General features: G+C 45.7%; 1 protein-coding gene across 1 annotated transcript in view; it reads left to right on the plus strand.

Annotated features, from left to right (window-relative positions):
- The first annotated feature begins 718 nt into the window (after positions 1 to 718).
- The window catches only part of LOC126199260 (myogenesis-regulating glycosidase-like), a 29,257-nt gene continuing 2,896 nt past the window's right edge, over positions 719 to 27,079 (plus strand). The window contains exons 1-4 of the mRNA XM_049936064.1: positions 719 to 856; positions 6,651 to 6,776; positions 15,922 to 16,892; positions 24,698 to 25,132. Of these exons, the coding sequence (XP_049792021.1) occupies positions 6,653 to 6,776; positions 15,922 to 16,892; positions 24,698 to 25,132 (1,530 nt within the window). The 5' untranslated portion in view covers positions 719 to 856; positions 6,651 to 6,652. The remainder of the gene's footprint in view (positions 857 to 6,650; positions 6,777 to 15,921; positions 16,893 to 24,697; positions 25,133 to 27,079) is intronic.

Consider the following 27,079-nt stretch of genomic DNA (forward strand, 5'->3'; position numbering starts at 1 on the left):
ATCGTCGTGCTTATCAGAACACTGGTTTTCCTGTTTAAGAGTTACGCATCCGTTGTTGCTATATGTTCTAAGAGGCTGCGTTGACTAATTGTGGATTATTTCTAACAAATCCTTTCAAATTTGTTCGGATGTCGATAGCTTTCCCTCTAAATAAATTTTACCAAACTGAGTTAATTGTTAATTTAGAATTTTAGCGACGTGACTGACTTCCACGATCGACGACTATGGGCAGCTCGGAACCACAACACTTCCAAAATTTGAGTGTTCTGTTCGATTTGAATATTGTTTACAACTTCTCAAAATAACAAATGAATTTCTTTCAGCAGTAGATAATATTTTGAAGGCCTTCTCAACATAGAATACCATTATGATTTTACATTCCGTTACATTAAAGTGTGTTCAGATGTGACAAATCTCAAAAACTAAATTCACTTAGGAAACTGAAATTATTTTTTGACGAGTATAATCAAATTCGAAATCTTTTCTCAAGCAAGAGATAAAGTGGTCAATTGCTGTGACGCTACATACAATCAGATTAAGATAAAATGTTAGCGTTAACAACTACGATAAACTTTAATTACTTTGAATGGACTTGGAGCAAGAGATAAGGCAGCTGATAGCTGCGATGTTAATATCACCTGATCCACATGATGCGCCGATTGTCACAGTTTTAATTAATTTGATGAGAAACCACTCATTGTACTATTAACAGATAATTACACATTTGGCGCACCAAACACGAATCGCAACGATTAAAAAGACCAACTGATTATTTTAGCTGTATATATAGAGGACAGCAGTGGGAGAGCAATATCTGCAGTTCTGTATTTCATAGCAGTTGGCAGCGTGCTTACAGGTGAGCTTTTACGTTTTTTGGATTTTGTGGCAGACAAATACGTCAATTAGTGTAATTTACAAGTGTTGAATATTGTTAAGTGATAATGAGATGCCGTTGTCGCTAGTAACTATGAATATTACGGGAAGTTTATAGTATTTTTCTGGAGTGTTTTAGCAACAGTGACGAAGGAAGGAAGGGAAATTGTAGTAGTAAATACTGCCTCGGGCATGGATGTGTGCGATGTCCTTAGGTTAGTTAGGCTTCAGTAGTTCTAAGTTCTAGGGGACTGATGACCTCAGATGTTAAGTCCCATAGTGCTCAGAGCCATTTGAACCATCTTTTTTTTTTGTATTACAACAGGCCACAAGGCACCATAATCACAGAAATGGTAGGCATCTATAGTGCTTTCTGTTTCTGTGAAGAGATAACATGTTTCTACTGTAGCGATCTGGATTAGCTACGACAGTAGAGAAAAAGAGAATGCGCTTCGAAAGTTTTCCTTAGGCGATTTTTGAGGTCAGTGGACGTTGAACAGCTTCTAATCATGACGATCTCGTGAGTGTGAAAGATGATCCAGCTCCAAGGAAGCAATAACCATCACATCAACATAGACAGAAATGTGTAACGGAGGCGAAATCGTTGCACGACCGGCAACTAACAATGCTGTTCCCTCCCTAATTGACAGCTGAACAGAAAGAGAAAGAACGGGACATTGCGGTCTTGCTAAAATAAATATTCGGGAATGAAGATCAAGCATTCACGTATAACGCCGTACGGAACAGCGAAATGCGAGAGATAGATTTTAGGCCGAACTGGAAGTCACATTGTCAGGAGCGCAAAGGTGCAGCGTTCCCACGACGGAAACCACTTCGGCAAGCTCTGTCTGAGGTTTCATAAGTGAGGGTGTTGGCCAGACCAGCAAGAGTGAAATGCCCTGCTAAACCCGCAGGACAGGACAGACAGAATAAATAGTGGGAAGGGGCCAAGATAAGGGACTGTCAGTTACACTCGAACATACTTTATTATTTGATCAAACATTACAAGAGCCCCCAAATTTTTTTTAAACACTCAGCTTTACTCTTTGAGACTTCATTACCGGCTGAAAGCCACTTTAATTTAAAAACGGCTGACGGCCAATAACTTAAAACGCAAGTATAATCAGAAATTTAAAAGGCAAGCCTTATCTTAAAACAGTTCTTTAGTTAGGCTGAAGTAAAACAGTTAAATTCAAACTGGCTCAAGGGTGAACACTCCAAAACAATTTTTTTTAAAAAATACCAATGTCCTTATGTTAAACAGTTCTTTAATTTAGGCTGAAGGCCTTAAGAACAAACAACTGAAACTCAAACCGGCTGAAGGCCGAAGACTTAAAAGTTCAATTGGTTGAAGTAAACAAGTTAAATTCGAATTGGCTGAAGGCGAAAGACTTAAGAATTCAATTTTTTTTACATGCCAGAGGGCTTATGTGAAACAGTACTTTAAACGAGGCTGAAGGCCTTAAGAGCAAAACAACTAATTTATAACACAAAACCGGCTAGAAGCCATACAAGTACCAACAATAAGAACAAATTTTAAAAAAATACGGCAGTACACAGAAGGGTCGACCTGTAATTCAAACACTGACTCTCGCTTAGGTGAGACAGGCAGCCGGGCCGACCATTCGCGATCCGACAACCCAACCGACCGACAGTCAATGGACCCACCGACAAGATAACTTCCACTTCACCCGACCAGGGCACAACAGGGAGTTCAACGGAACAACGTAGAAGATATTGGCGCCCACAACCAATCATACATGGAGCTGTCAAACTACACACCGTGCTGGACAGCAACAACATGATGAGGAAACTACACTGCCTGAAATTTACAACACCCAGGGCGGGTAACCGGAATGTTAACGGCCACAAGGCAGAAGATCCCGCCGGTGCACTTCAATCCAATTAACCAAATACAGTGAAACTCCATACACAGGATGATGGCTAGAATTTTCCAACTAGAAAACCACATTGTTGCTCGCGGAAAAATCCCAACAGCCGACAACGAACTCCAAACGACACAATGTGAACAGTCATGATTTGCTGGTAGGTTAAGTCAAAACTCAACTTTCGTGTCCAGGATTTGTGAGCCAGGGACCTCGTAGCAATGTAAACAGCACTACACTCTCCGACAGCGCGTAGACACCGCCAGCAGCCCCGGCCAAACCACGCCCTGCTAAGAATTCCTCACTGCTCCACGCCAACCGACCGACTGGTCGCACACCGCCCAGCCAGAAACTATAAGTGCCAGGTCAAAGATAGTCCAAGGTGCGAATATCGATACACACCGCTGCTGCCACCGGCGGAAGGAGAGGATAACAGCATAATCGCGATAACCACGAGAGACTTAAGACAGGATCGCAATAGAGATTTAATCCAGCGTATAGCCTGAGCCAGCCACGGCTCAAAGGGTACATCATGAAGGACAGACATCCAAGTGGAAAAAGTGTCACCACAGTTATATGAGAGCTTCGTTCAATAACTGCGTAGAAACCTGAACAAAATACGACCTCAGTTGTTCTAGGTTTGTTCGCTCACTGTCAAGTAACTCTCACCTGCACACTGGAATAGCCCAGCAGGAAGTTCCATTCTCCTATAGTGAAGACGCAACTCTGCATGTCGCCGATGTGTTCCCAGTTGTTAAAAGCAGGCTACACGCCGACATCGTTCTCCTAATCATTGAGAGCATACTGCGCCCACTGCCGGGATATTCGACAGAAGAAAACGATTGTCATCACCGGAAGTGTAATACTCCCAAGACGTTGAATGCCAAAGACTGAGAAGCTGTGAGACTATACTGAAAGAGCTGTATTCACCAAATTCACTTGACCTCCAACATACAAAAGCGGCAGGAAAAGAATTCCCTACCAACGAAAATAATTGCCTTTATGTGGTGGTTTGCTTGCCCACAGAAACTATACTGCCACACCACAGAGCCAAACAGGCTACGCAACAACTATGCCAAAAATTGCTCGTAAAACCTAGTAGCAACAATTTACAATGATCTATTGAACGACGTTCTTTCGATACTTACTCCACTTACGTGGAGTATGAAGACTGTTTGTGACAATAAAGAGCAGTGTTTACTTGTCTTGTTCTGTAATCTTCGCTACAGTTCCAGATCCACTGAACGATGACTAATATGTCTCGTGTAGGGTCCATTTTGGCTCTTTTTGGTGGCGGTTCCAGATAAGCCCCCAGGCACTGTCTGGAGGTACTATACTGTGATATTGTGAGTTTATATCACGTTTACTGGAAGGATGTGCTATGAAACTTCCTGGCGGATTAAAACTGTGTGCCGGACCGAGACTCGAACTCGGGGCCTTTGCCTTTCGCAGGCAAGTGCTCTACCAACTGGGCTACCCAAGCAAGACTCACGCCCCTTCCTCACAGCTTCACTTCTACCAGTACCTCGTCTCCTGTCCTCCAAACTTAACACAAGCTCTCGTGCGAACCTTGCAGAACTAGCACTCTTGAAAGAAAGGATATTGCCGAGGCATGGCTTAGCCACAGCCTGGGGGATGTTTCCAAAATGAGATTTTCACGGGACGGGGCGTGAGTCGTGCTTGGGTAACTCAGTTGGTAGAGCACTTGCTCGAGAAAGGCAAAAGTCCCGAGTTCGAGTCTCGGAGCGGCACACAGTTTTAATTTGCCAGGAAGTTTCATATCAGCGCACTCTCCGTTGCAGAATGAAAATCTCATTCCGATGTCCTATATCTCCAAGGGTGAGACTGAGACTGAGCATTCGGCGTAGTTGGGCGACAGGTACGTCTTGGGATATCACAGGAAAGTCACAGGTCCCACCGTGGTGTCTACCGACCAGGCTCTGACTGGTGGGCTGCTAAGAGCATGCAGTGGCCCAGAACTCCGGTGGAGCGAACTGGCGAAGTGTCAGCTTGCGTCGCTCTATATAGCCGTAGCGCGGAGGAATTCGTTCCGGTCCAATTCCGCACGCGTGACACGGTGGAGGAGTTAGGTCCCTGGCACGGAGGACCTCTGGTGGCGCTTGTACTGCCGTCTGTCGTCCTTGTCGTGACCCCCGTAGCCCGGGTAAGCAAAGCCTTGTTCACATCCGAATTGGTGGCCGGTGGTGCTTCAGTGTCTGGGGTGTTACCAATACCTTTAGGCGAATGGCGGGTGCAAGCCGGGATGAGTCTTCTGGACGACGCAGCTGAAAGGCTGAAGAAAGGTACAACGAAAAAAATTACTCTGTGTGAAAGTAAAATGCGTGCATTACTAATTGCTATTTTCATCAGGAGATGCCACAAAATATTTGCAACCAATAGAGTCAACAGGGTGTAAAGCACTCACATTTTATAACTGAACACAATTTCTCCGGAGAAGAGATGTACTGGAAACTGTTTCTTCCTGGTAGTTACCGTGCGGTTCTGGGCGCTTCAGTCTGGAACCGCGTGACCGCTACGGTCGCAGGTTCGAGTCCTGCCTCGGGCATGGATGTGTGTGATGTCCTTAGGTTAGTTAGGTTTAATTTGTTCTAAGTTCTAGGCGACTGATGACCTCAGAAGTTAAGTCGCATAGTGCTCAGAGCCATTGAACCAACCTGGTAGTTGTTAGGGTCAAGGTAAATGAAGACTACATAAATCAGTTTATTTGCCTCCGTCATTGTAACAAATTTTTCAGAAAACTTTTCAATGATATTTAAAAGTTGAATGTTCGAAGATTACTCCATTCTTTCATTGAAGATTGCTATGCATTTTTTGGGGAAGCAACCAAAAAAATTTTAGATTTCGAATGTCAAAAGGTTGTTTGCAGGTAGTGACACCTTTTTTAGAAAATTGTATATGTTACCAAACTATAGCTGATAACTACAGCAAACGATTATCTCCATTGTGCAGTATTGTAGGCTACTTAGATGTTAGACAAGACACCAAAATTATTGTTTGTTGACCTAGAACAGCATTCGATGGTTTTCTGCAACTGTGGAGCACACATTTGGTATCTGGCATTACGGTATTTCAAAAGAACCTAAACACTGAAACATTAGTATTAACGATATGCGAGTTACTAACCTCATACGGTTGTCAGATTACCGAAGAATTCAATAAGCAAAACCCTTTTTTCGATTATTTGCTGTTGTCAAAAGCCGTGAGAGTTTCACATTTTCGTGGCACATTACGTTTTCTCAGTAGAGTTTGCTTTCCTTCTTGCTCTGTGTCTTAATGAGGTGTGCAAAACGCTGCAGAAATTAAGGAAGAGAAACAGTATTTACATGAAGATTTACTAGTGTTGTTAATTGTACTATAGACGTTTATAGTAAAGCGAAACAAATAAAAATACACGAGCGTCTCATTCGAAACGTTAACTTCAGTTTTAACAGACTTCATGCTGTCCGAGTAAACTTTCATTGAAGGAGTCAGCACAGATAAGTTACTATCAGAAGTCGTGTTTACCGCTCCGTCTGATACCAATACGCTTCCAAGATAAATAAGGCGTTCTTAGCATTTAAAAATGTTGTAGAAGGTTATCAGGCCAATCTATGCGCATCAGAAGCAGACTGGGGCAAAAATATAAGAACGTTTTTACGGATTCTACGTAAGTTGATTAATCTAAAATTTGGCAATAATTTATTCTGCAAACGAATAAAACAGGTTAAAGCTTATGTCAGAGCGCAAAACTGTTCCTCATTGACAGTAAAAGCAATGCACTGTTTCCCCATAGCATTTATGACTGTGCCTACAGCGCCATCTGTTTTGTCGTCGCCAGTTGAAGTGGTGCGGGACTATCAGTTAATTAGCCTGTACGCTCGTCTGCCGCAGCAATGTGGTCGACCCCGACGCTGCTGCTGCTGGGTGTTTTGCTGGTGGCGCCAGCCGCATCCTCCACTGGACTCAGCACCCGCTACGACGAGGCCACCGGACGAATCCTGATACTGGGCCACAGGGGTGAGTGTGTGGCGCGCCAACAGATGGCTGTCTTGCCACCTGCTCGGAGCAGCCATCCTTAGCTACCGTAATATGTCAAAGTTTCTACACAGGACGTTCACAGTACACGATCAGTTCTGTAATCAACCACTAGAAGAAGAGGCAAAAGTAGCAGTGTGCGTCTAGTACCAGTGGAATTCTTTGCTATAATTACTGCTGTCCTTCTGATTAATGTGCATAGTATTCAGCGTTGAACGATCTGAAGTTTATACTACTTTTTTTCTAATCAAGCAACTGGCTGGCGGAATGAACCCACCAATATGACTTATTAAGTGACTAAACATCAAAATACAAAATTTTGGAATGAAAGTAAGGTAAACGTTCTCAGAATTCGTTCATCGTCCTCACACGAATAGTACGATAACTGGGCGCGTTTAAAAACTCTCTTTCACATAGTACATGGATACTGGGGCATTAGAATAAAAGGCTGGACCAATTGACTGAGTTAGGGTTTCACATTTTGCATAATCACATTTACTGAAAGCTTCAAGCAAAATTTGACATCACCATAATTCAACAGAATAAAATCCATTTCGGCATGGACTCACAGGTCACAATGAGGAGGGCAGACTAAGAAAACAGTCAGTGTTCCAATCACGATGCTGACTGTTTAACAAATCTTAATCCTAGAGTTGTTTCAGTAAGTTGATGACTAACACTCAATTAAGAAAACATTAATCTCTAGTTATTCAACAGCCTAGCGAGTAACATTCAATAAGACAGCATTAGCCAATATATCTTTCAGTTATTCAAAAAGGTTTGCTAGCAAATAGGGTAGCACATAAGACGAAATTAGAAACTACAGTTGTGCTTTATGTCTTTGAAACAGACTATGAAGCAACGCTTAGATCAGGAGTGGCCAACCTTTTCGGCAGGCGAAATGAATTTTTGAAAGAGAATTTTACCTTCTGTCACATGACCAATTTTTGTTTTGTGAACCAAAAAAGCAAGGAATTGTAATATATTTTTTAAAGAAAATAAAACAAACTGGCCACTTTACCTCGAAGATGTCTCCTGCATTTTGAGAGGAAACGTTAGGATAAAATTTTATACATCGACCACGATCTATTAGCCCGAAAGTTTTAAGTGATGTCAGTAACTGCCGTGAAAGCTTACATTGTATGACCAACATACAAATTGTAACTCTTCAGGCTTTCCCGGCGATCTAATGACATCTTGGGTTGTCGGGTGTTCTGCCGGATATCAGCGTCGTACTTGCACGATATTTCGGTCACGTAGCTCGTAACCTTCATCAGGTGCGACCTGAGACTGCTCCTCGAGTGGACCTGGTCCAGTATTTATGCATAAATACTGGACCAGGTCCACTCGAGGAGCAGTCTCAGGTCTCACCTGATGAAGGTTACGAGCTACGTGACCGAAATATCGTGCAAGTACGACGCTGATATCCGGCAGAACACCCGACAACCCAAGATGTCAACATACAAATTTTTTCTTTACAGGAGTGTAGATGAAAATCTGAAGATAGTTGAATCAATGAAGTGAGATATTCCTACTGTAATTGGATATGATACGAAAGACGCTTAATGGAATACCCCTTTGGGGATTTTACGTGAAATAAAATTTGAATTTTCCACGGGCCGCAAGTTGCCAGCCTCCTTGACTTAGATGATATGTATCAGCTAACATGTTCTTTAGTTATACTAGCACATTCGCAAGCACGAAACTGATGAAACAGTATACTCTGGATGTTTAAAACAGGCCGGCAAATCATACTTCGATGGGAAAGGTTAAGTGCAAAAATCAGCCTATATTAAAAACGACGATTTTGAGCAATAAGAAAAAAATACTTTTGTCATGTAGTTCCCTTTGTTATGATAACTAGCGAAATACAGGGAATGTAATTGCTCAGTGATTGATACGATAGCCATGAAAAACTGTCTTGTCAACACATCCAACTGTTGTTGTTGTTGTGGTGTTCAGTCCTGAGACTGGTTTGATGCAGCTCTCCATGCTACTCTATCCTGTGCAAACTTCTTCATCTCCCAGTACCTACTGCAACCTACATCCTTCTGAATCGGTTTAGTGTGTTCATCTCTTGGTCTCCCTCTACGATTTTTACCCTCCACGCTGCCCTCCAATACTAAATTGGTGATCCATTGATGCCTCAGAACATGTCCTACCAACCGATCCCTTCTTCAAGTTTAGTTGTGCCACAAACTTCTCCCCAATCCTATTCAATACCTTCTCATTAGTTATATGATCTACCCATCTAATCTTCAGCATTCTTCTGTAGTACCACATTTCGAAAGCTTCTATTCTCTTCTTGTCCAAACTAGTTGTTGTCCATGTTTCACTTCCATACATGGCTACGCTCCATACAAACGTGAGTAAATTACGATTTGAAGAGGGACAGTACATTTTGGTTAACGTTGGTTGGTGTTCCCTATTACCTATCTAAGACGTTTGACTGTGTATTCATAATATAAACTACAGAGTTCCAAGAACCAGATTTAAATGATGACTCTAGGAGTATACTAAAACTCTCTATGTGTTGCTCATATAGGGATTGCGAGGACAAAATTAAATTACAGCGTGCATAGAGGCATTTAAACAATAATTGTTGCCGCACTCCATACGTGAATGGTATCGGAAGAAACTCTTATAACTGTTACAATCGGACTTCCCTCTGCCATGCACTTCACATTGGTTTACAGAGTATAGTTGTAGATGTAGATGTAAACGTAGACATAAGAATGTAAATAACGTTAGCTTCCCTTGTTCACTGCGTGTTCGAATGGCATAGCCCTCCTTCATTCTACATGTACAAGGGGATCAAATCTGAAACGTACTGTAACTAATATCTCACAACAGCTTTTCCTACAATAAAGGCCGTTCAGTGCTTGTCTTGTTTACTAGAAATGCGGCCCCGTGAACATACAAGTACATATCCAAGTAACTACCCGTCAATTACGTGAGCCGAATTTTGATTCAGAAAATATGTGTAGAGATGTCAGAGTAAATAGAAACATTCCATGTGCTTCAAGCACAAGAATACAGTATGGCAGTGGTCCCAATACACCTAGTTGGCATCCACCACAGAATCCAGAAAGTACAAAGGTACCTCATAACACGAAGAGCTTGAGTAACCCAGGGTGGCTTCACACAACACATCTGCACACTCTTCCGTACCACAGGCCCTGACAGAGGATATACACTTTGCCGGTTGTCAAACTTCGTGCAAGTCGCCAGACCAGCTGCTGACAGCGCTTTCACGAGGCAGAAGGCGCAATCGTCCACCATCCGGTGATGGTCCACTCGTCCTCGCTCCACTCTCTCTCCGCTTCCCCCTCGCTGCCCCGCAAATAAAAACCTGCACGCCGATGATTCGGTTTACGCCTCGCGACGGCACTACTACCAGCTTAGGCTATTATTTGGAAAGGGGTCAACTAAGGCATAACATCTCTTTCCCTTCCTTTTGACATGTATTTGGCCATAAATTTTGTAACGATCCGTCAAAAGTCGTACAGTGTTTCCAATGTTCTAATCACCAATCCTCGTGCATAGCCAGCTGATACCTGTTTTACTGCACGAATGTATTTTTTCTTCCTGCTTACGTTCAGGAAATATTTTAAATATTTTGCGACATTCTTCCCCAACAACAGCTGGGTGTATTCCACCTGCTGGATCAAATGTTTATCTGTCTCAAATCGGCCGTTGGAACTTGAATTCGCGTAAACTACACTCGGCCCCATTTTAAAATTCAGTTTTAAATAATGTACGATGAGTGTTACATCTGTCGTGTAGTAGTGACAGATTTTTTTCCCCTTTATTTTCATTTAACACCTTAAATAAGATGGGCTGGCAGCAGCACAGTACGCTGCTCTTCAGCCACAGGTTTTACAAAAGAAAAATAATGGAGACACAAAATATACAGAACATACTGGGGGACAAAAAACAGTAGACACAGTAACGAAAAACACGAAGCCGTTCACACGCGAAGACAACCAAAGGAACTGTTAAGTCTGAACACAGACACTGATGATGGAGACGACACGTGAACGATGGAGCGTGGGTGGCGAAAAACACTGAGGCACAAACACAATGGCACACACAAGAAACCGATGGCTATGATCTCCGTCGCGCGAATGTCCACTTAACGTGTGCGAGTCAGGGGACCTGCCAAGAGGGGAAGAAAGTGGAGGGGGCGTGAGAGGGGTGAGCAGAGATGCCACTGGGAGGGGAGATGGGGGGAGGAATGAAGGTACGGGGGGTATGGGAAGCCCGGGGGAGTAGAGGGGGGAGGAAGGGAGGAGGGAAGGAAGGGAGAGAGAAGGGAGAGAGGGTGTCCTGAGGAAAAAACACAGGATGTGGGAGAGGAGGATCAAAGTTGATAGGAGGGGTAAATGGAGGGGAGGAAGGCATCATCAGGGAGGGGGAGCTGGCGGAAGCCACCTTGGGAGTGGGTAAGGAGAGTGGAGAGATGGAGAGCAAGCAGGACGTGGAAATACAGGTGCGGCAGCAGGCGGGGGTAGGAGAGGATGGGAGAGACAAGCGGCTGAGGAGGATAGAGTTTACCGGAGGTGTAGAGGATCCGTATCCGTTCAATGAAAAGGAGGCGGTGTGGGAACGGAATAAGGTCGTACAGGATCCGCATGGGGGACGGGAGACGGATGCAATAGGCGAGGCGAAGAGCATGGTGTTCGAGGATTTGAAGGGATTTGTAAAAGGTGGGAGGAGTGGAAATCCAGGCAGGGTGGGCGTAGCAGAGGGTAGGGCTGATGAGGGATTTATAGGTGTGGAGGATGGTGGACGGTTCCAGACCCCATGTACGGCCAGAAAGGAGCTTGAGGAGATGGAGTTGGGAGCATGCCTTGGCTTGGATTGTCGTGAGATGGGGGGTCCAGGAGAGGCGACGGTCAAGGGTGACGCCAAGGTACTCAAGGGCGGGGGGGAGGGCGATAGGACGGCCATATATTGTGACATAGGAGGCGGAAGGAAGGGGTGGCTTTTCCCCCTGGGTTTCGGAAGGATTGACCTTGAGCAACCACTGGTTGCACCAAGTGGTGAACCAGTCAAAATGAGATTGGAGACGGTGTTGGAAGTGTTGCAGGGTGGGGGCGAGGGCAAGGAAGGCAGTATCATCGGCGTACTGGAGAAGGTGGATGGGGGGTGAGGGCGGTGGCACCTTGGGGCACACCGGCGGAGGGGAAGGATGTGTAGGAATCCGTGTTACAGATGGTGACGTAGGAAGGACGTTGGGAAAGAAAGGACCCGATCAGACGGACGTAGTTAAGAGGAAGGGCGAAGGTGTGGAGCTTGATGAGAGGTGGCATGAGCCCCCTCTCATATTTCTATCTTACGATTCTCCTCTCTAATTGCATGCGGTGGAAAGTTGCTATTCCTTCACATGCGGACTTCCCACGCAGCGTCTCTCGTCTCCCAGGTGGTCCGGTGACAGGCGGGCTCCACTGATCTCGAGAGGGTTAAGCCGACGTGTGTGAGGTAGTCGAGTGAATGCTTTCCAGACGCCGACATTGTCAAGAGACACGCCCGCTGGGGTCTGAAGTAGCGGCTGGGCTAGAGGTTCCGTTACTTCGGAGAAACTTAGCGAAAACACTTTCTGGCGGGCTACCAGCGAGGCGTGGGAATGACTTGTGTACCCAGGCAGTTGTGGCGGGAAAATTCCCGCGCTTTCTGCAAAATAATAACTGTGATTGGCTTGCTCAGGGCATAGCTCCGTGACGTAGCAAAATCAGCGCAGAAATTGGCGCCAAGAATCTCCATTGGTGGAATGGTAGTGCTCCGGCAATGGACTGGAATTTTCCGCCGGTTTTCGAGTTGCTGATTGGAACGTTTAACCACAGCCACTGTCGTGGGGGCGGGAATGTTCTGTGTTCGGCCTGTACGGGTGCTCTTGTGGGGAGTCGGCTCTCGTCTTTCGGTCGAGGACGTCGAAGCAACCAGCCATCGCCGCCGATACGCCAGATCGTGTTCTGGCAGTCAAGAAGACAGTTTGGTAATGTATGTCCGCAGCACCGGCAGATAGGGATTTTCCTAGTCAAGCAGAGCTCAGCAGAGCGCGCCTGTTCGTCTTTTTCTAACTTTGTTCTGTCTTGAGTAGCAGCAATTACTGTTGGGTTAGCTGTGTGTCTCTCTTGAGATTTGAGTGGCAAGGAATTGGCTCCACATACCACTTCGTCTTAAACCTCACGATCTAGTTTAGGGACAACTTCACCTTTACAGTGTTTGTATGAGTCTCCAATTTGAGCCAATTTGATGTATTATAAATATTTCATGTGTTTTTTTTATTATTTTGTGTTTAGTCTTAATAAATCATATTGTTATTTTGGACAGAACTTTCATTCTGTTAACCGGTAGAGCAACCCATCATTTCCCACTATGTTAATGAAACCTTCGTTTATTTAACTTATTTATCAAATTAAATTATTGCAGGTGCCAAACTCTCTTCTACTCCACTGGCAGGGTTGATTAGAGTCAGTTCGCGTGTTTTTTTTTTATCCTTGTGCAACAGCAAAAGTCGGAGAATAGGGGGGGCTTTGAGCATCATTTACATATGTGGATTCAAGAAGAATTTAGTGTCAAATACACTGCCAGCCCCGGCACCTCGCAAGGAGACCGGAATGCCACACATGGTCATAGGCGCGTTCGAGGTCGAGGGAGAGGGAGCGACGGGAATTGAGCTGTTCGGAGAGGAGAGCTAGGTGGTTTCGGATGTTTACCTTTCTGACAGCATAGTACGCCAAGGAACCAATACATGGCGCTGTTAATTTTTTTTACCTCAGTGTCACAAGTATTTTAGACATACGTCAGTGAAAAACTTAAGCGCTGCAATCTTATCTGTACTAGCACAAATTAACATTGAACTTACATCGCTAGGAAATACGGATTTTAGGATAATGGTGGTTACTTTCTTCCGACTTCTTTTATTTTCATCCTTTTCGCTTTTTTCCGTAGCTAATCTATCAATTTTATACTATTTTACTATCCTCATACGTTTGTTCTTGTTTATCTCATTATTTGTATCTAAAATGACCACAAGAGAGCCTCAGAATCATATTTTATCATTTAACCATTTCCTTTTAACAATTTTAAATTTAGCTTTATTCGTCTTTTTAATTATTACAGTTCATCACTGTAATAAGTTACAAATTTGCCTAGTCCACTGTACACCCTTTCTGCGTTCCGTACAAATTTATACCTCATGAGTATGTGTAGACTTACAGCAGCATCATCTGGCCAGCTTATGACACAAATACGAAGGTTGTCCAGAAACTAAGTTCCGATCGGTCGCGAAAGGGACACCATAGTGAGAACCCGATGAAGCTTTGCACAGGTGTGTTGGGTAGTGTTTTTAGTATGACCGTCGATTGCATCGAGACGCTCTTTTCAGTTGTGAGTGCACTGTGAGCGAGGAAAGGTGCCCAGAACAACAATGTCTCCCGCCAAGTAGGAGGGCCCGCTGAGAGGCTTCGCAACCCACCTGACACAACTGCCACGCAATTCCTTCTTCACGGTGGTTCTCAGCCGCACTCTGCAGGGGCAGTGAAGAGGCTGCTGCAGCCTTTTCGACGGGAAGTGTTCAATCACCCACAACACACTCCTAATTGGATCGTCCTGTGTATCATCTCTGTTCAAATGAAACGCTGGATACGAAGACAAGACTTGGGCGCAGGCTACCCGCTATAGACCAGCGCAGAGAATTATCGGAAAAGTACAGGCGGTTGCCTTCTATGACGCTCCGACAAATGCGAAGTCGAAGCGGCGGCTATGTACAGATGTATCTGGAAAGTGTAGATAACTCTTGCAAATAAAATGTTTCTGATTTTCGTTGTGTTTTTCATTTACCGACCGATCGGAACTTAGTTTCTGGACAACCCTCGTATATATTGTGGCTATTGTAATGCAGTTTGTTTATGAACAGTAGGCTGTTAACAAGGTGACTCCACCGGTACTGTGGCCTGGTTTACACTATATTTTAAGTATGTGTGGCGATGCAAAGCTGATTATGTGTATATTTTGCGACGATGTCACTATGCCTTTGTTGTATTAGGATATGTTATAAAACGGTTATGCCTCATCATATTTAAAGTGCTTGTTTCCACATCCAAGAAAGCAGCATTTTTAATTATGACTTATTTTATTGCTTTAACATGCAGTCTGCCGACTAGTACTTCACTTCCCATTTTAGCTGCAGATCTGAAGATGGTCATTGCTGACCGAAACTGGTAGTCTAAGGACCAAATGTTTTGTTATCATTCACGGAAACTTCCTGCATCACTGTTTTAATCCTCGACCATGTCGCAGCTTATGATATACAGATTTACTGTTTTTGATTAGTGTATTAAAAACTTAAGGAAATTTCTCTCCTTCTTTCGATAAGTTTCATTTATATTTGAGTTCCTGGGTAGGAAAAACGAATTTATTGGTAAATGGATCCTTTAAGGGTTCTGCTTCTACCGATTGAAATACGGAACACAAAGTAGTGATGGTATGCCAAGGACCAACTCCAAGTGCTGATGCGAAGGACGGGCGTACAGGTAGTATAATAGTATAAAATATGGGCATGTGACTGATAAGTACACATGGCATGTTTGAGAACGACAGTGGTAGCTCGAACGTTAGTCCAACAACGATATAGAGAAATGTCTGCTGAGGTTATCGCAACCATGTCATCATTCATAGATATTACGCTGACGTACACATCTATATTGACACTGAGAACTTTTGACTGACGTTTCTGTTCCTAGTAAGATGAAGATAACTTTATAATAATTTTTGTGATGTAGCATGCTACATATATCCTGTGTTTGGACACCTTTGGTATTTATGAAATGTTTTTCAAATATCTACTATTGTCTTAAATTCACTCATAAGAACTAGTTTGCCCGCATCTCGTGGTCGTGCGGTGGCGTTCTCGCTTCCCACGCCAGGGTTCCCGGGTTCGATTCCCGGCGGGGTCAGGGATTTTCTCTGCCTCGTGATGGCTGGGTGTTGTGTGCTGTCCTTAGGTTAGTTAGGTTTAAGTAGTTCTAAGTTCTAGGGGACTGATGACCATAGATGTTAAGTCCCATAGTGCTCAGAGCCATTTGAACCATTTGAAGAACTAGTTACTTGCATCTTGTAGGTGGCCGCGAGGTGGAAGTGGGATACGTCGAAGCTACCGGCGACAAGCAGTCTCCAGCTCCACGTCACGAGAGTCAAATCGATGGGGATTCTTTCCACTTCCGGAGCTCAAAGATCGTCTTTCGGCGCCAAGACAGAACGGGCCGGTGTCTCACTGCCCAGCAGTGGATCAACTCTTCGGCAGCGGCGGAAACCATGTGTCAGTACCACCTAGGAAGCCACGTCTACGGAGGTATCGAATCGACCTACCAGAAGTGGCCCATCGAGCAGAATGTGATCGACCGCTACCCGTACGTCACCAACAAGAGAGACCACGCCGCCATCGCCGCTCGCTACTGGCTCTTCTCCGACGGCAGACTCGTGCGTGTCCATTCGAACAGTCCTCTCTTCATCGACCAGAACACCGATCAGACGCAGAATCAGTTGTGCTTCGTTGCCGAGAACAAGTCTCCCTATGCGGAGGATCGACCCGACAACGTGCTGGAGTACGAGCTGTGCTGGTTCGACGACGTGAGGCAGGCGCACGAGTTCGCCGTCCAGAAGTACCTGGGCAAACCGACGGCGATCCCAGACGAACGCGTGGTGACAAACCCCACCTGGACAGTGTCGTCACCTGAGCAGAACGTGAGGGACAGGGTGGCCGACATAATGGATCACGGATTCGAATACAGTGTCATCCAAATAAACGGCATATGGGAGACCTGCCACGGCAGTCTGACAGTCGACACGGCCAACTTTCCCGACATGCGTGCGCTCACGGATGACCTGCACGCACTGGGATGGGCCGTCTCGCTGTGGATACACCCATTTGTAAACCAAGACTGCGAGCCATTTTACTCTGAGGCACTGGCCAACGGGTACCTGGTCCGCAACAAAAATGGCAGCACGGCCACTACCTGGTGGAGGGGCGACGCCGGCATTGTAGACTTCACCAACCCAGATGCAGTAGCTTGGTGGACGGGCCGACTATCGGTAAGTACACTCGTATTAAATCCACTCTCTAAGGTATAGAAATGAGCTACAGTGTACGCCTCTCCTGGAATACAACCAATCATTTGGAGAGCTTGTTGCCGTTCCTTAAATACAGTCACAAAGTTCATCGTTCACTGTTCAGAAGGTCTAGACATACACTCTATAGAAATCGTACTTCAGAGCAGTCCTGTCCCACAAACGATCATCTACTGAGAATATGTGGTCTTCATATAGTTAGCTAGCACAGAGTGATATTCCATAAGAAATGGTTCAAATGGCTCTGAGCACTATGGGACGTAACTTCTGAGGTCATCAGTCCCCTAGAACTTAGAACTACTTAAACCTAACTAAAGACATCACACACATCCATGCCCGAAGCAGGATTCGAACCTGCGACCGTAGCGGTCGCGCGGTGACAGACTGAAGCGCCTAGAACCGCTCGGCCACTTCGGCCGGCGATATTCCATATGAGGAGAATTTACAATATCTAGAATTTAATACTCGCAACAGGCACTCAGCAATTTGATTTGTTGCTCAAGATCTGAACCTTAAGCAATCTGGAATACAATATAAAAGGAGAAATGAATGAAAATTATCAGTCAAGTATTCCTTAGTATGCGTTTTAGTTACTTAGGTACATTTTCTGGCGCGTGATAAAACTTCAGATGAAACCAGATACATACACGTGTCTATATACACTCCTGGAAATGGAAAAAAGAACACATTGACACCGGTGTGTCAGACCCACCATACTTGCTCCGGACACTGCGAGAGGGCTGTACAAGCAATGATCACACACACGGCACAGCGGACACACCAGGAACCGCGGTGTTGGCCGTCGAATGGCGCTAGCTGCGCAGCATTTGTGCACCGCCGCCGTCAGTGTCAGCCAGTTTGCCGTGGCATACGGAGCTCCATCGCAGTCTTTAACACTGGTAGCATGCCGCGACAGCGTGGACGTGAACCGTATGTGCAGTTGACGGACTTTGAGCGAGGGCGTATAGTGGGCATGCGGGAGGCCGGGTGGACGTACCGCCGAATTGCTCAACACGTGGGGCGTGAGGTCTCCACAGTACATCGATGTTGTTGCCAGTGGTCGGCGGAAGGTGCACGTGCCCGTCGACCTGGGACCGGCCCGCAGCGACGCACGGATGCACGCCAAGACCGTAGGATCCTACGCAGTGCCGTAGGGGACCGCACCGCCACTTCCCAGCAAATTACGGACACTGTTGCTCCTGGGGTATCGGCGACGACCATTCGCAACCGTCTCCATGAAGCTAGGCTACGGTCTCGCACACCGTTAGGCCGTCTTCCGCTCACGCCCCAACATCGTGCAGCCCGCCTCCAGTGGTGTCGCGACAGGCGTGAATGGAGGGACGAATGGAGACCTTTCGTTCGCCTCTTAGCTCATAGCTATTGTTTGCATAATTTTCCTTTTCACTTCTATTTATACCTTTACTTCACGTACCGACGGGTACCTGGTCGGCAACAAACATGGCAGCACGGCCACTACCTGGTGGAGGGGAGACGGCCGAATTGTCGACAACTCCGCTGCAGTAGACAATTGACACTGCTACAAAGGTGTGTTGTTTACTGCACTGAACGAAAGAGATACAAGAAACGCTGAATGAAACACTGTGTGTAAGCATTCTGATAAAAAGGCAAATAATTTACAGAAAAGTTTGAATGTTAAGGAACCGCTGCTGCCATTTTGGGCAGTCTAAAATACGATTCTAGTAGCGGAGAGTTAAATCATCCTTCTAAAGAAATCTGTGGTGGGCCGTTTAGATTTGTTTTTTTTTCTTCATTTATATAAATTCTGTCTTCATCCCAATATGACTCGCTGTTGTGGTTATTTTTGTCATCAGTCTTCTTACTGGTTTGATGAGGCCCGCCGTGAATTCGTCTCTTGTGCCAATTTCATCTAGGAGTAACGCTTGCGCCCTACGTCCTTAGATGTTTGCGAGATGCGGCCCAGTCTGTCTTCCTCTACAGTGTTCTCCCTCTACAGCTCATTCTAGTACCACGGGGAATTATTCCATGATCTCTTAATACATGTCGTCCTTTCCCTTATCCTTTTTGTCCTTTCTTCGCCGATTCCGCGGAGAACCTCAACATCTCTTATCTTAGCAGTCCGCCTAATTTTCAACATCCTTATGTGGCACCACATGTCAAACGTTTCAGTTATCTTTCCCCAATGTTCCCACAATCCATAACTCATCATTCATTCTCCGTTACACTACACTGATCTCTATTTTATACAGACCGAGCCTTTGAATTTTGCTTTTCAGGTGTTCTAGTTTCCTCACCACGTTCAATTCCGGACATTCCACGCTCAGAGTTGTACTGTTACCTGTTCGTTGATTATTCAGTCTTTTTCTCGTGGTTACCTTTTCCTTGGTAGTCGTCTCCCGGAGATATGAATGGCGGACTAATTTGGAATCACGAATGGAGCGCCCGTCATAATACTTTTTTAATTACAGGCCATATGTCCTGTGGACATACACTATCTGTCTTTAATGCAGTGTTTCCCATTGCGTTCTGCATCCTCATGCCGTTCAGCAGGGCTGATTCCTCCACCTTTTATGCGTAGATTCCCTCCGCAAAAGCAAGGGATTACCACGGAATTCTATCTGCTCTCTTCCGACCTGTTTGACAAGACAATTGAAAGAACGAGAGCGCTTCCTTATACCGGCAGTCTTTGTCCGACGTTACTGCTAATTTTGATTCACAATTTGAGCAGCAACTGGGATTAATCCAGGGGCCTAACGCATTTTGACTGCCAGTAGAAGATGCAACTCCTACAGCACAGGTACAATTACGTGTCTTACTGGACGACGTGATAATTGTTTGTTACTGTACCCGCCGAATCCGCAATTACGAATTGAAAAGAGATTATATGTGAAATTAGACTTTCTCGGCGAATCTCGACGATGAAATTTTCTCTGCTTATCAGCCAAGTCAAAGCGTCGTTCTGTGGCAGCGTTTCAACAAAAAAATGGTTCAAATGGCTCTGAGCACTATGGCACTTAACATCTGAGGTCATCAGTCCCCTAGAACTTAGAACTACTTAAACCTAGCTAACCTAGGGACATCACACACATCCATGCCCGAGGATTCGAACCTGTGACCGTAACGGTCTCGCGGTCCCAGACTGTAGCGCCTAGAACCGCTCGGCCAACTCGGCCGGCAACGTTTCAACATGTTTCCTATTTGTCATCTTCAGGCGAAGTATCGGGTTCGTGCCCTGTCGTGGTCTTTATACCCACTGGGCCGCAGGTTCCTCAGCCTCGTCTGCGTCAGCAGTGTCAATGGCGCCCCTCTGGTATGGGAGTCGCGGGGGTGTGTGGGGGGGAGGGGAGAGTCGCGGCCGGTGTTTCTGTCCAGTGCATCTGCTCGCTTCACCTGTTTCGCATCGGAGCGTTCTTATCGTATTTTTGGTATCGCTGCCTCCCATGAGGTTGGAAACCGCTATCTCAGTTGACAAAGCTATCATGGACTCCTGTCTCCACAACCGCCTTGAAGATAGATTCCCAGAACACTTTCGCCGTACAGAGCAGCTTTGTTTGTTCAAATTCAAACATTTGGTTTTCTTTGAGACTGTGTTCGGCAGATTTCTTCGTTTGGCCTTCTTTGGCGAGAAGAAGAGAGATGAAATTCGTGAAGAAGTCTGAGCCGTATATCGACTCGTGCTACACCTTGTGTTTAGATTGCATTGGTTTTCCTTTTCTTCCCATGACATGTTTGTTTGACATGTTTTCTGTCATTAAGTGGATGCTTGGTTGTCTTTTCTCTCTGCTATCTATATCTGCGTTTTTGCTTCCGGGAAACTGCTATGGAGGAAGTGAGATCTTTGACCGGTGGTAACATCGTGTGGTGGCGCGGAAGTAAGGGGTGCGCGCAGAGAGTCTGGTGGACACGGGAGGGCAGTGTGGCTCGCCAGCGCGGACCAGGCGTGGTCGGTTGTACCGAGTCGCCACGTGATGTATGTCGGTTGTGTGTAACGAGCGGGTCGAGTTGACGGGAGAGCTCCCCGCGGGTTGGTTGTATACAGAATCGCCCCACGAGTAGTTGCTGTTCATTTCACCTTGGTGGGACGTTAACAAGCTTCTTTAAGTCCTCCGTTTCAACACTGGAGGTTATAAAGGAGACACCTAACATGAAGGAGCGGTCACTACCCGTCAACGCTGCAGAGAAGACGTGAACTCCGGTGACAGAGCGTGTTGCCACGTGACCGTGGCGTGTTGAGTACGCTGGCGACGCGTTCGTGGTCGGATGTGCGGATCCTTGCCATCGAAGGTCGTGTACTGCCTGTTCCAGCATGATTGCAAGTTAAGTTAGTGGAAGGTTTAATCATTAAGTAATAAGTTTGCGTAACCAGTGTCTCTTCTGCCTTGTGGCCTCCGGCGATCGGGTTTCCTGTCCCCGGCACGGGTGTAATTGAAGACAGTGATCTTTCCTCCTCCTCTCGTACTGCCCGATGGCGGGTGTAGTTTTGTCAGTTTAATTGTTTCGCTATTCTGTCGTGTGTTATGAGTAAATTCATGATTCTTGTTGGTTCGCTCCTTCAGGACTGTGTGGTGTAATGTTTCCTTGCACGAGGTTAGCTCTAATCCTGTCAGCAAGTTAAGCCACCTTATAACAAGTTTTCGCTGGCTAAAAGTCGGTGCAGTGACCGTGGCCACTGTGTGTGTCTAAGACACTAAGTGCTTGCCATTCCTTCAATATCCTGGGACACCCACAGCAAATATTGCCAGGAATTAATAAATCGTTCTTCGCTCATCGGCCAGAATGAAGAACATGCTGTGGTCAGTGAAGCACAAACTAGGAATACAGGTAGCTGTAGTCAGCTTCGAGTGTGGCAAACAGTGCATCGGCCAGAAGCAGCGATGTATATCGCAGCGCTGCTCAGAAAACGTAAGGAACGTTCGCCTAAGCCAAACGGAGATATCTGCAGCGGAGGAATACAGTCTCAACGAAAACCATATGTTTGATTTCCAACAAACAAAGTTGTTGAGCAGGGCGAACGTGTTCTGGGATTCGATATTTAATGAGGGTGTGGAGATAAGAGTCTAGGATAATCTTGTCAGTCGAGATTAGCGGTTTCCAGATTACCATCACATGGGAGGCAGCGACAACAAAAATACAACGCGAACTCTCCAACGTGAAACAGGGAAGGCAGCGGATGGAATGAACAGGTCTCACCAGGACGCTATGCCCGGACCTGTCAGCAGGCAGGGAGTCCCCACCCCCACCGGGCGCTATTTTCCTCCCCCACCGTCACCGCCACCACGACGTGGCGCTGAACTCCTAGCAGAGGCACGCCGACGCAGACGAGGCAGAGAAACCGCGGTCCAGCGGCTAGAAAGACCAGGATAGGACACGAACCTGACACTTCACCTGAGGATGAGAAGTAGGAAACTTGTGGAAGCGTTGCCGCAGAACGGCGCCTTGACTCAGCTGATAACCCGAGAAGACTTCATAATCGGAAAGAGATGGTATTTGGGAGGACATGGTCAACAACAATAATTATACTGTCCAATAAAACACTTAACCAGCCGTTACCACAAGAAGTTAACATATACTCACGTAGTAGCTAAAATCTAGCATTGAGCTAAGTGGAGTCCTATGTAGATTTCTTGATACATTAAGTTTGAACTCCTGCCTTCATTTGTTTTATCTTTATGTGATTTAATTGCGATTATTTTGTGTTGCGATACTTTTTCGACTTCGTGCGGAATATTCTAAATTCTGTTTCATTGCAAGACAGCGGGTGTTACCACGCAATAAAACCGCATAGAATTAAGATATTTTTATAGAGATTTTTCTTTGGTGAGCGAGCACTGGCACTGTTTCCAGCTGCGACTGACGTTCCTAGGAATGTCGGTGCCATTGCAAATCCTGTTTTTTTGTATTTTTTACAGTGGTTCGCCGGCCGGAGTAGACGTGCGGTTCTTGAAGCTGCAGTCTGGAACCGCGAGACCGCTGCGGTCGCAGGTTCGAATCCTGCCTCGGGCATGGATGTGTATGGTGTCCTTAGGTTAGTTAGGTTTAAGTAGTTCTAAGTTCTAGGGGACTGATGACCTCAGAAGTTAAGTCACATAGTGCTCAGAGCCATTTGAACATTTTTTTTTTTTACACTGGTTCCGGTTATTGCGAAAAATACGTCAGAGGAGACACTTTTCCGATTTTAGAGACACATTGACTGTACAGCACTCCATCCACATATATCAACAGTTGAGCGGTTGTGATTAGAACAGAACAGTTATCGGTACCTAAATTCTGTTTTTACTTTCAGTGAGAACCCTTAGGCATTTGCAGATAACATGTTCAAACGGTTCAAATGGCTCTGAGCACTATGGGACATAACTGCTGAGGTCATCAGTCCCCTAGAACTTAGAACTACTTAAACCTAACTAACCTAAGGACATCACACACATCCATGCCCGACGCAGGATTCGAACCTTCGACCGTAGCGGTCGCGCGGTTCCATACTGTAGTGCCTAGAACCGCTCGGCCACTCCGGCCGGCAGATAATATGTGTCTTGTTCACTGTTCACCCAGAATATTATGGCCACCTTCCCAATAGCCAACGTATACCAACGGCAACGCGCCATAGCATGGAAGAAATGAAGCCTCGGTAAGTAGCTGGAGGGAGTTGACACCGCATGGACATACACAAGTCAGCCAGGTCCCGTAAATTCCGGGGACGGGGAGATGAATTCTGACGCCGAGTCACATCAAAGATCGATCGAATTCATTTATGGCGAGTTGGAGGGCCAGCACATCAACTGTGTTCTTCGAATCACTCCATGTCACTCCTGGCCTTGTGATATGGCGCGTTATCAGGTTGAAAAATGTCGCTGCTATCGCGAAACATGATCATCAACAAGGGGTGTACGTGGTCTGCAACCATCATACTATACTCCTCAGCCGTCATGGCGCCTTGCACGAGCTCCACTGCACCAATTGATACCCACGTGAATGTTCCCCAGAGCATTATGGAGCCGCCGCATCCTTGTCTCTGTCCCGCAGTACAGGTGTCTAGGAGTTGTTCCTCTAGAAGATGACGGATTCGCCCCTCCCATCGGCATGATGCAGAAGGCTTCGGGATTCATCAGACAATGCAAGGCTCTGTTACTGCGTTAACCTCCAGTGCCGACAGCCCCTTGCTCACTTGACCCATAGTTGCCGATGTCGTGCTGTTAACAGTGGCACAAGAGCCGGTCATCGGCTGCGGAGGCCCATCGTTAGGAGTATATTCCGACATATTTATATTCTGCCCAGCATTAAAGTCTGATTTTAGTTCCACCAAAGTTCACTTCCATCCTGTTTTACCAATCTGCTCAGCTCATGATTTCCGGAACTTGTAAAGAGCAGTAGCTGCTCAGCTTCACGTCGCCTGAACGTGGTTTCGCCACTTGTTGAAGATACTCACCGCTGCACTCCTCGAACACCCGACACGTTGTGCAGTTTCCGAAACGCTCGTGGCGAGCCTCCAGACAATCTGAATCTGTCCTTGGTCAAACTTCCCCATTCCACACACACAGCGCGCTCATGGATGCTACGTGCACCGTGCCTGCGCCTGACTAGCAATCATTCCTCCCCAGGTGCCGCTGCTATTGCCTGACAGTACGCTGGTGGTCACTATGTTCTGGGTGATCAGCGTACGTCCTTTATTGATAAAAAAGAGTTGTTACTCCACTGCTGGATGTTAACTTGGAGTCCTAAATTCTATCTGGACCAAGAGGTGCCATTTCCTCCATCTGTCCTGGTAGGGCATTTTATTCCTAAACTCTTTTCAGGCACTTCGCAATGAGACAGGGGTGGACACGTTCATGTTCGACTACGGCGAGTCCAGCTACCTGCCGCAGCCGGCAGACATCACGCCACTGGAGAAGAGCCCCGTGGTCTTCTCGGACGAGTACTCGAGCGCCGGCTCCCAGTTCGGGTCCATGGTGACGCTGCGCTCCAGCGTCGAGAGCCAGCACCTCCCCAACTTCTTCCTCATGGACGTCGTCGACACCGCGTGGAGCAGCCAGAACGGCTTCAAGACGCTGGTGCCCAAGCTGCTGCAGCTCAACATGGTCGGCCACCCTTTCGTGATGCCGGAGCAGGTGGGCGGCGCCGAGAACCACGGCGGCTACCCCACCTACGACCTGTACATCCGCTGGCTGCAGGTGGTCACCTTCATGCCTGCCTTACGCTTCCACGTCAAGCCTTGGGACTTCGACAACGAGGTGAGTAACTTCCTATCCACGCGATTCACATGAAAAGTAAATATATCTTCACAGCATTGATACAATGTGAGGCCTGCAAAGAATTTACCGATTAAGCTGCAGAATTAATCGACATGTATTTCAAAACGAATTCTAAATCTACAAGTAGTCAAACAATATGGTTCAATATATGGAAAAATGATATACCTCTTATAGAGAAAATTTTCAAGAGACAATAAATATACAATTGACTGAGATCACGCAAAACACTCATAAACTACGAGTTGTGGAAACAAATAGTCCGTGTCAGGTGTGGGATTATCAGGAAACCAGCGCCAGGTGAAGGTAGCTGATAATTTTCTATTTACAGATGGAATTCGTTTTCTGATTAGTAAGGCGTAACGTAACAAAGAGGTCGGTTAGCATTTGTACTTTTTAATTTCTCGTGTAATCTCAGCGTGATCGTATTAAACTTACTTGTAGGACTTTAAAAAAAAAAAGGAGCGTTTTCTCAAGTAGACTGATACTCATCCACGAAATAGCGGAGACAATCATTTATTAGCTCGTGAATTATGACAAAGCGAACGGACTGCCTGCAACAAAAGATTATCTGTCAGACAGATATCTGTGCAGATGCACAGTGTTTTGATTTGGAGCTGCCCCTGTAACTACGCTCCCATTGTCAGGGTTCTTATACTCTGAAACTTGGCGACAGCAGTAATATTAGCAGAAATCGTCGACATAGTTTTATTAGTCGGTTTATCGACTGATTCGTGCGAGAAAACAGCATGTTTACTTTTTTTTTTATCACAAAGCAACACTTCATCAAATAATAACAACTTAAGATTAGAAGGGAAGATCGTTTATTATTAAAAAGTATGTCTTCTACGCAGTTCATACCTGGTAGTTCTGTCTTCGAACTGCCCACCCACACATCTACATCTCTCTCTACACTTACGTCTCACTACTGTGCGGTCTACACTTGGGTGCTTTGCACGGCGATCATCAGATCACCTTCAGACTCTTTCTCTAACGTTCCAGTCAAGCAAAGTGCGTGGGGAAGAGGAACACTAAAATCTTTCCACTCGGTCTTTGGTTTCTGTTATTTTCTGAAGATGAACATTTCTTCCTATGTATCTGAGAGTCAACAAAATATTTCCGCATTCGGGAGAGAAAGTTCGTGATTTAACTGTGTGAAATGAAACGCCTCTGTACTGATGTTTGTCACCTAACACGCGTAGCATATCCGTGGCACTCTTTCCCCTATTTCGCGATAACAGAAAGCAAGCTGCCCTTCTTTGAACTTTTTTGATATCCTCCGTGAACTGTGCCTGGTAAAGATCCCATATCACGCAGCAGTACTCCCTAAGAGGACAGACAAACGCAGGTGTGTTACATTTTCTAAGTATTTTGCCAATGAAACGCAACCTCTGGTTCGCCTTTCAAACAACATTTTCTTTGTGATCGTACCAATTCCAGTTGTTCGTAGCTGTAATCCCTAGGTTTGGGGTTGAATTGTCACCCTATATGTTTGTATGATTTATTTGTACCAGAAATGTAACGGATTCCCTTTAGTTCTCATTGCGTTTATGTCTCACTTCTTGTTTTTTAGCACAGGACGTCGTGTATCTGCTTCAGCAACCATTCATCAATGCTGGTGGACTCCCTTTGTTGATAAAAATTATTTCTCGGACAGTCAGTGCAAGAGAATCACAGAAATCTTAAAATTACAGTTAGATACATGTCGAGAGAGATGTTTTGCGTCGAGACCTACGTTCATATTACGGGAATCCTAATTCCAGTATGATTCAAGAAAACAGTGTCATAATAATATTCTCTGCACTGAGTAATTTATGCATTCTGATTCTTTATCCCAAGAGATATGTTCAGTACACGATTATCTTCAAAAAGGTGTTTACTCATTAACACTCTATTGGGTTTAATTTCAGCAGGGTAGCTCCCCCCTGT

The sequence above is a fragment of the Schistocerca nitens genome, chromosome 8 (genome assembly GCF_023898315.1).
Source record: "Schistocerca nitens isolate TAMUIC-IGC-003100 chromosome 8, iqSchNite1.1, whole genome shotgun sequence".
NCBI lineage: Eukaryota > Metazoa > Arthropoda > Insecta > Orthoptera > Acrididae > Schistocerca > Schistocerca nitens.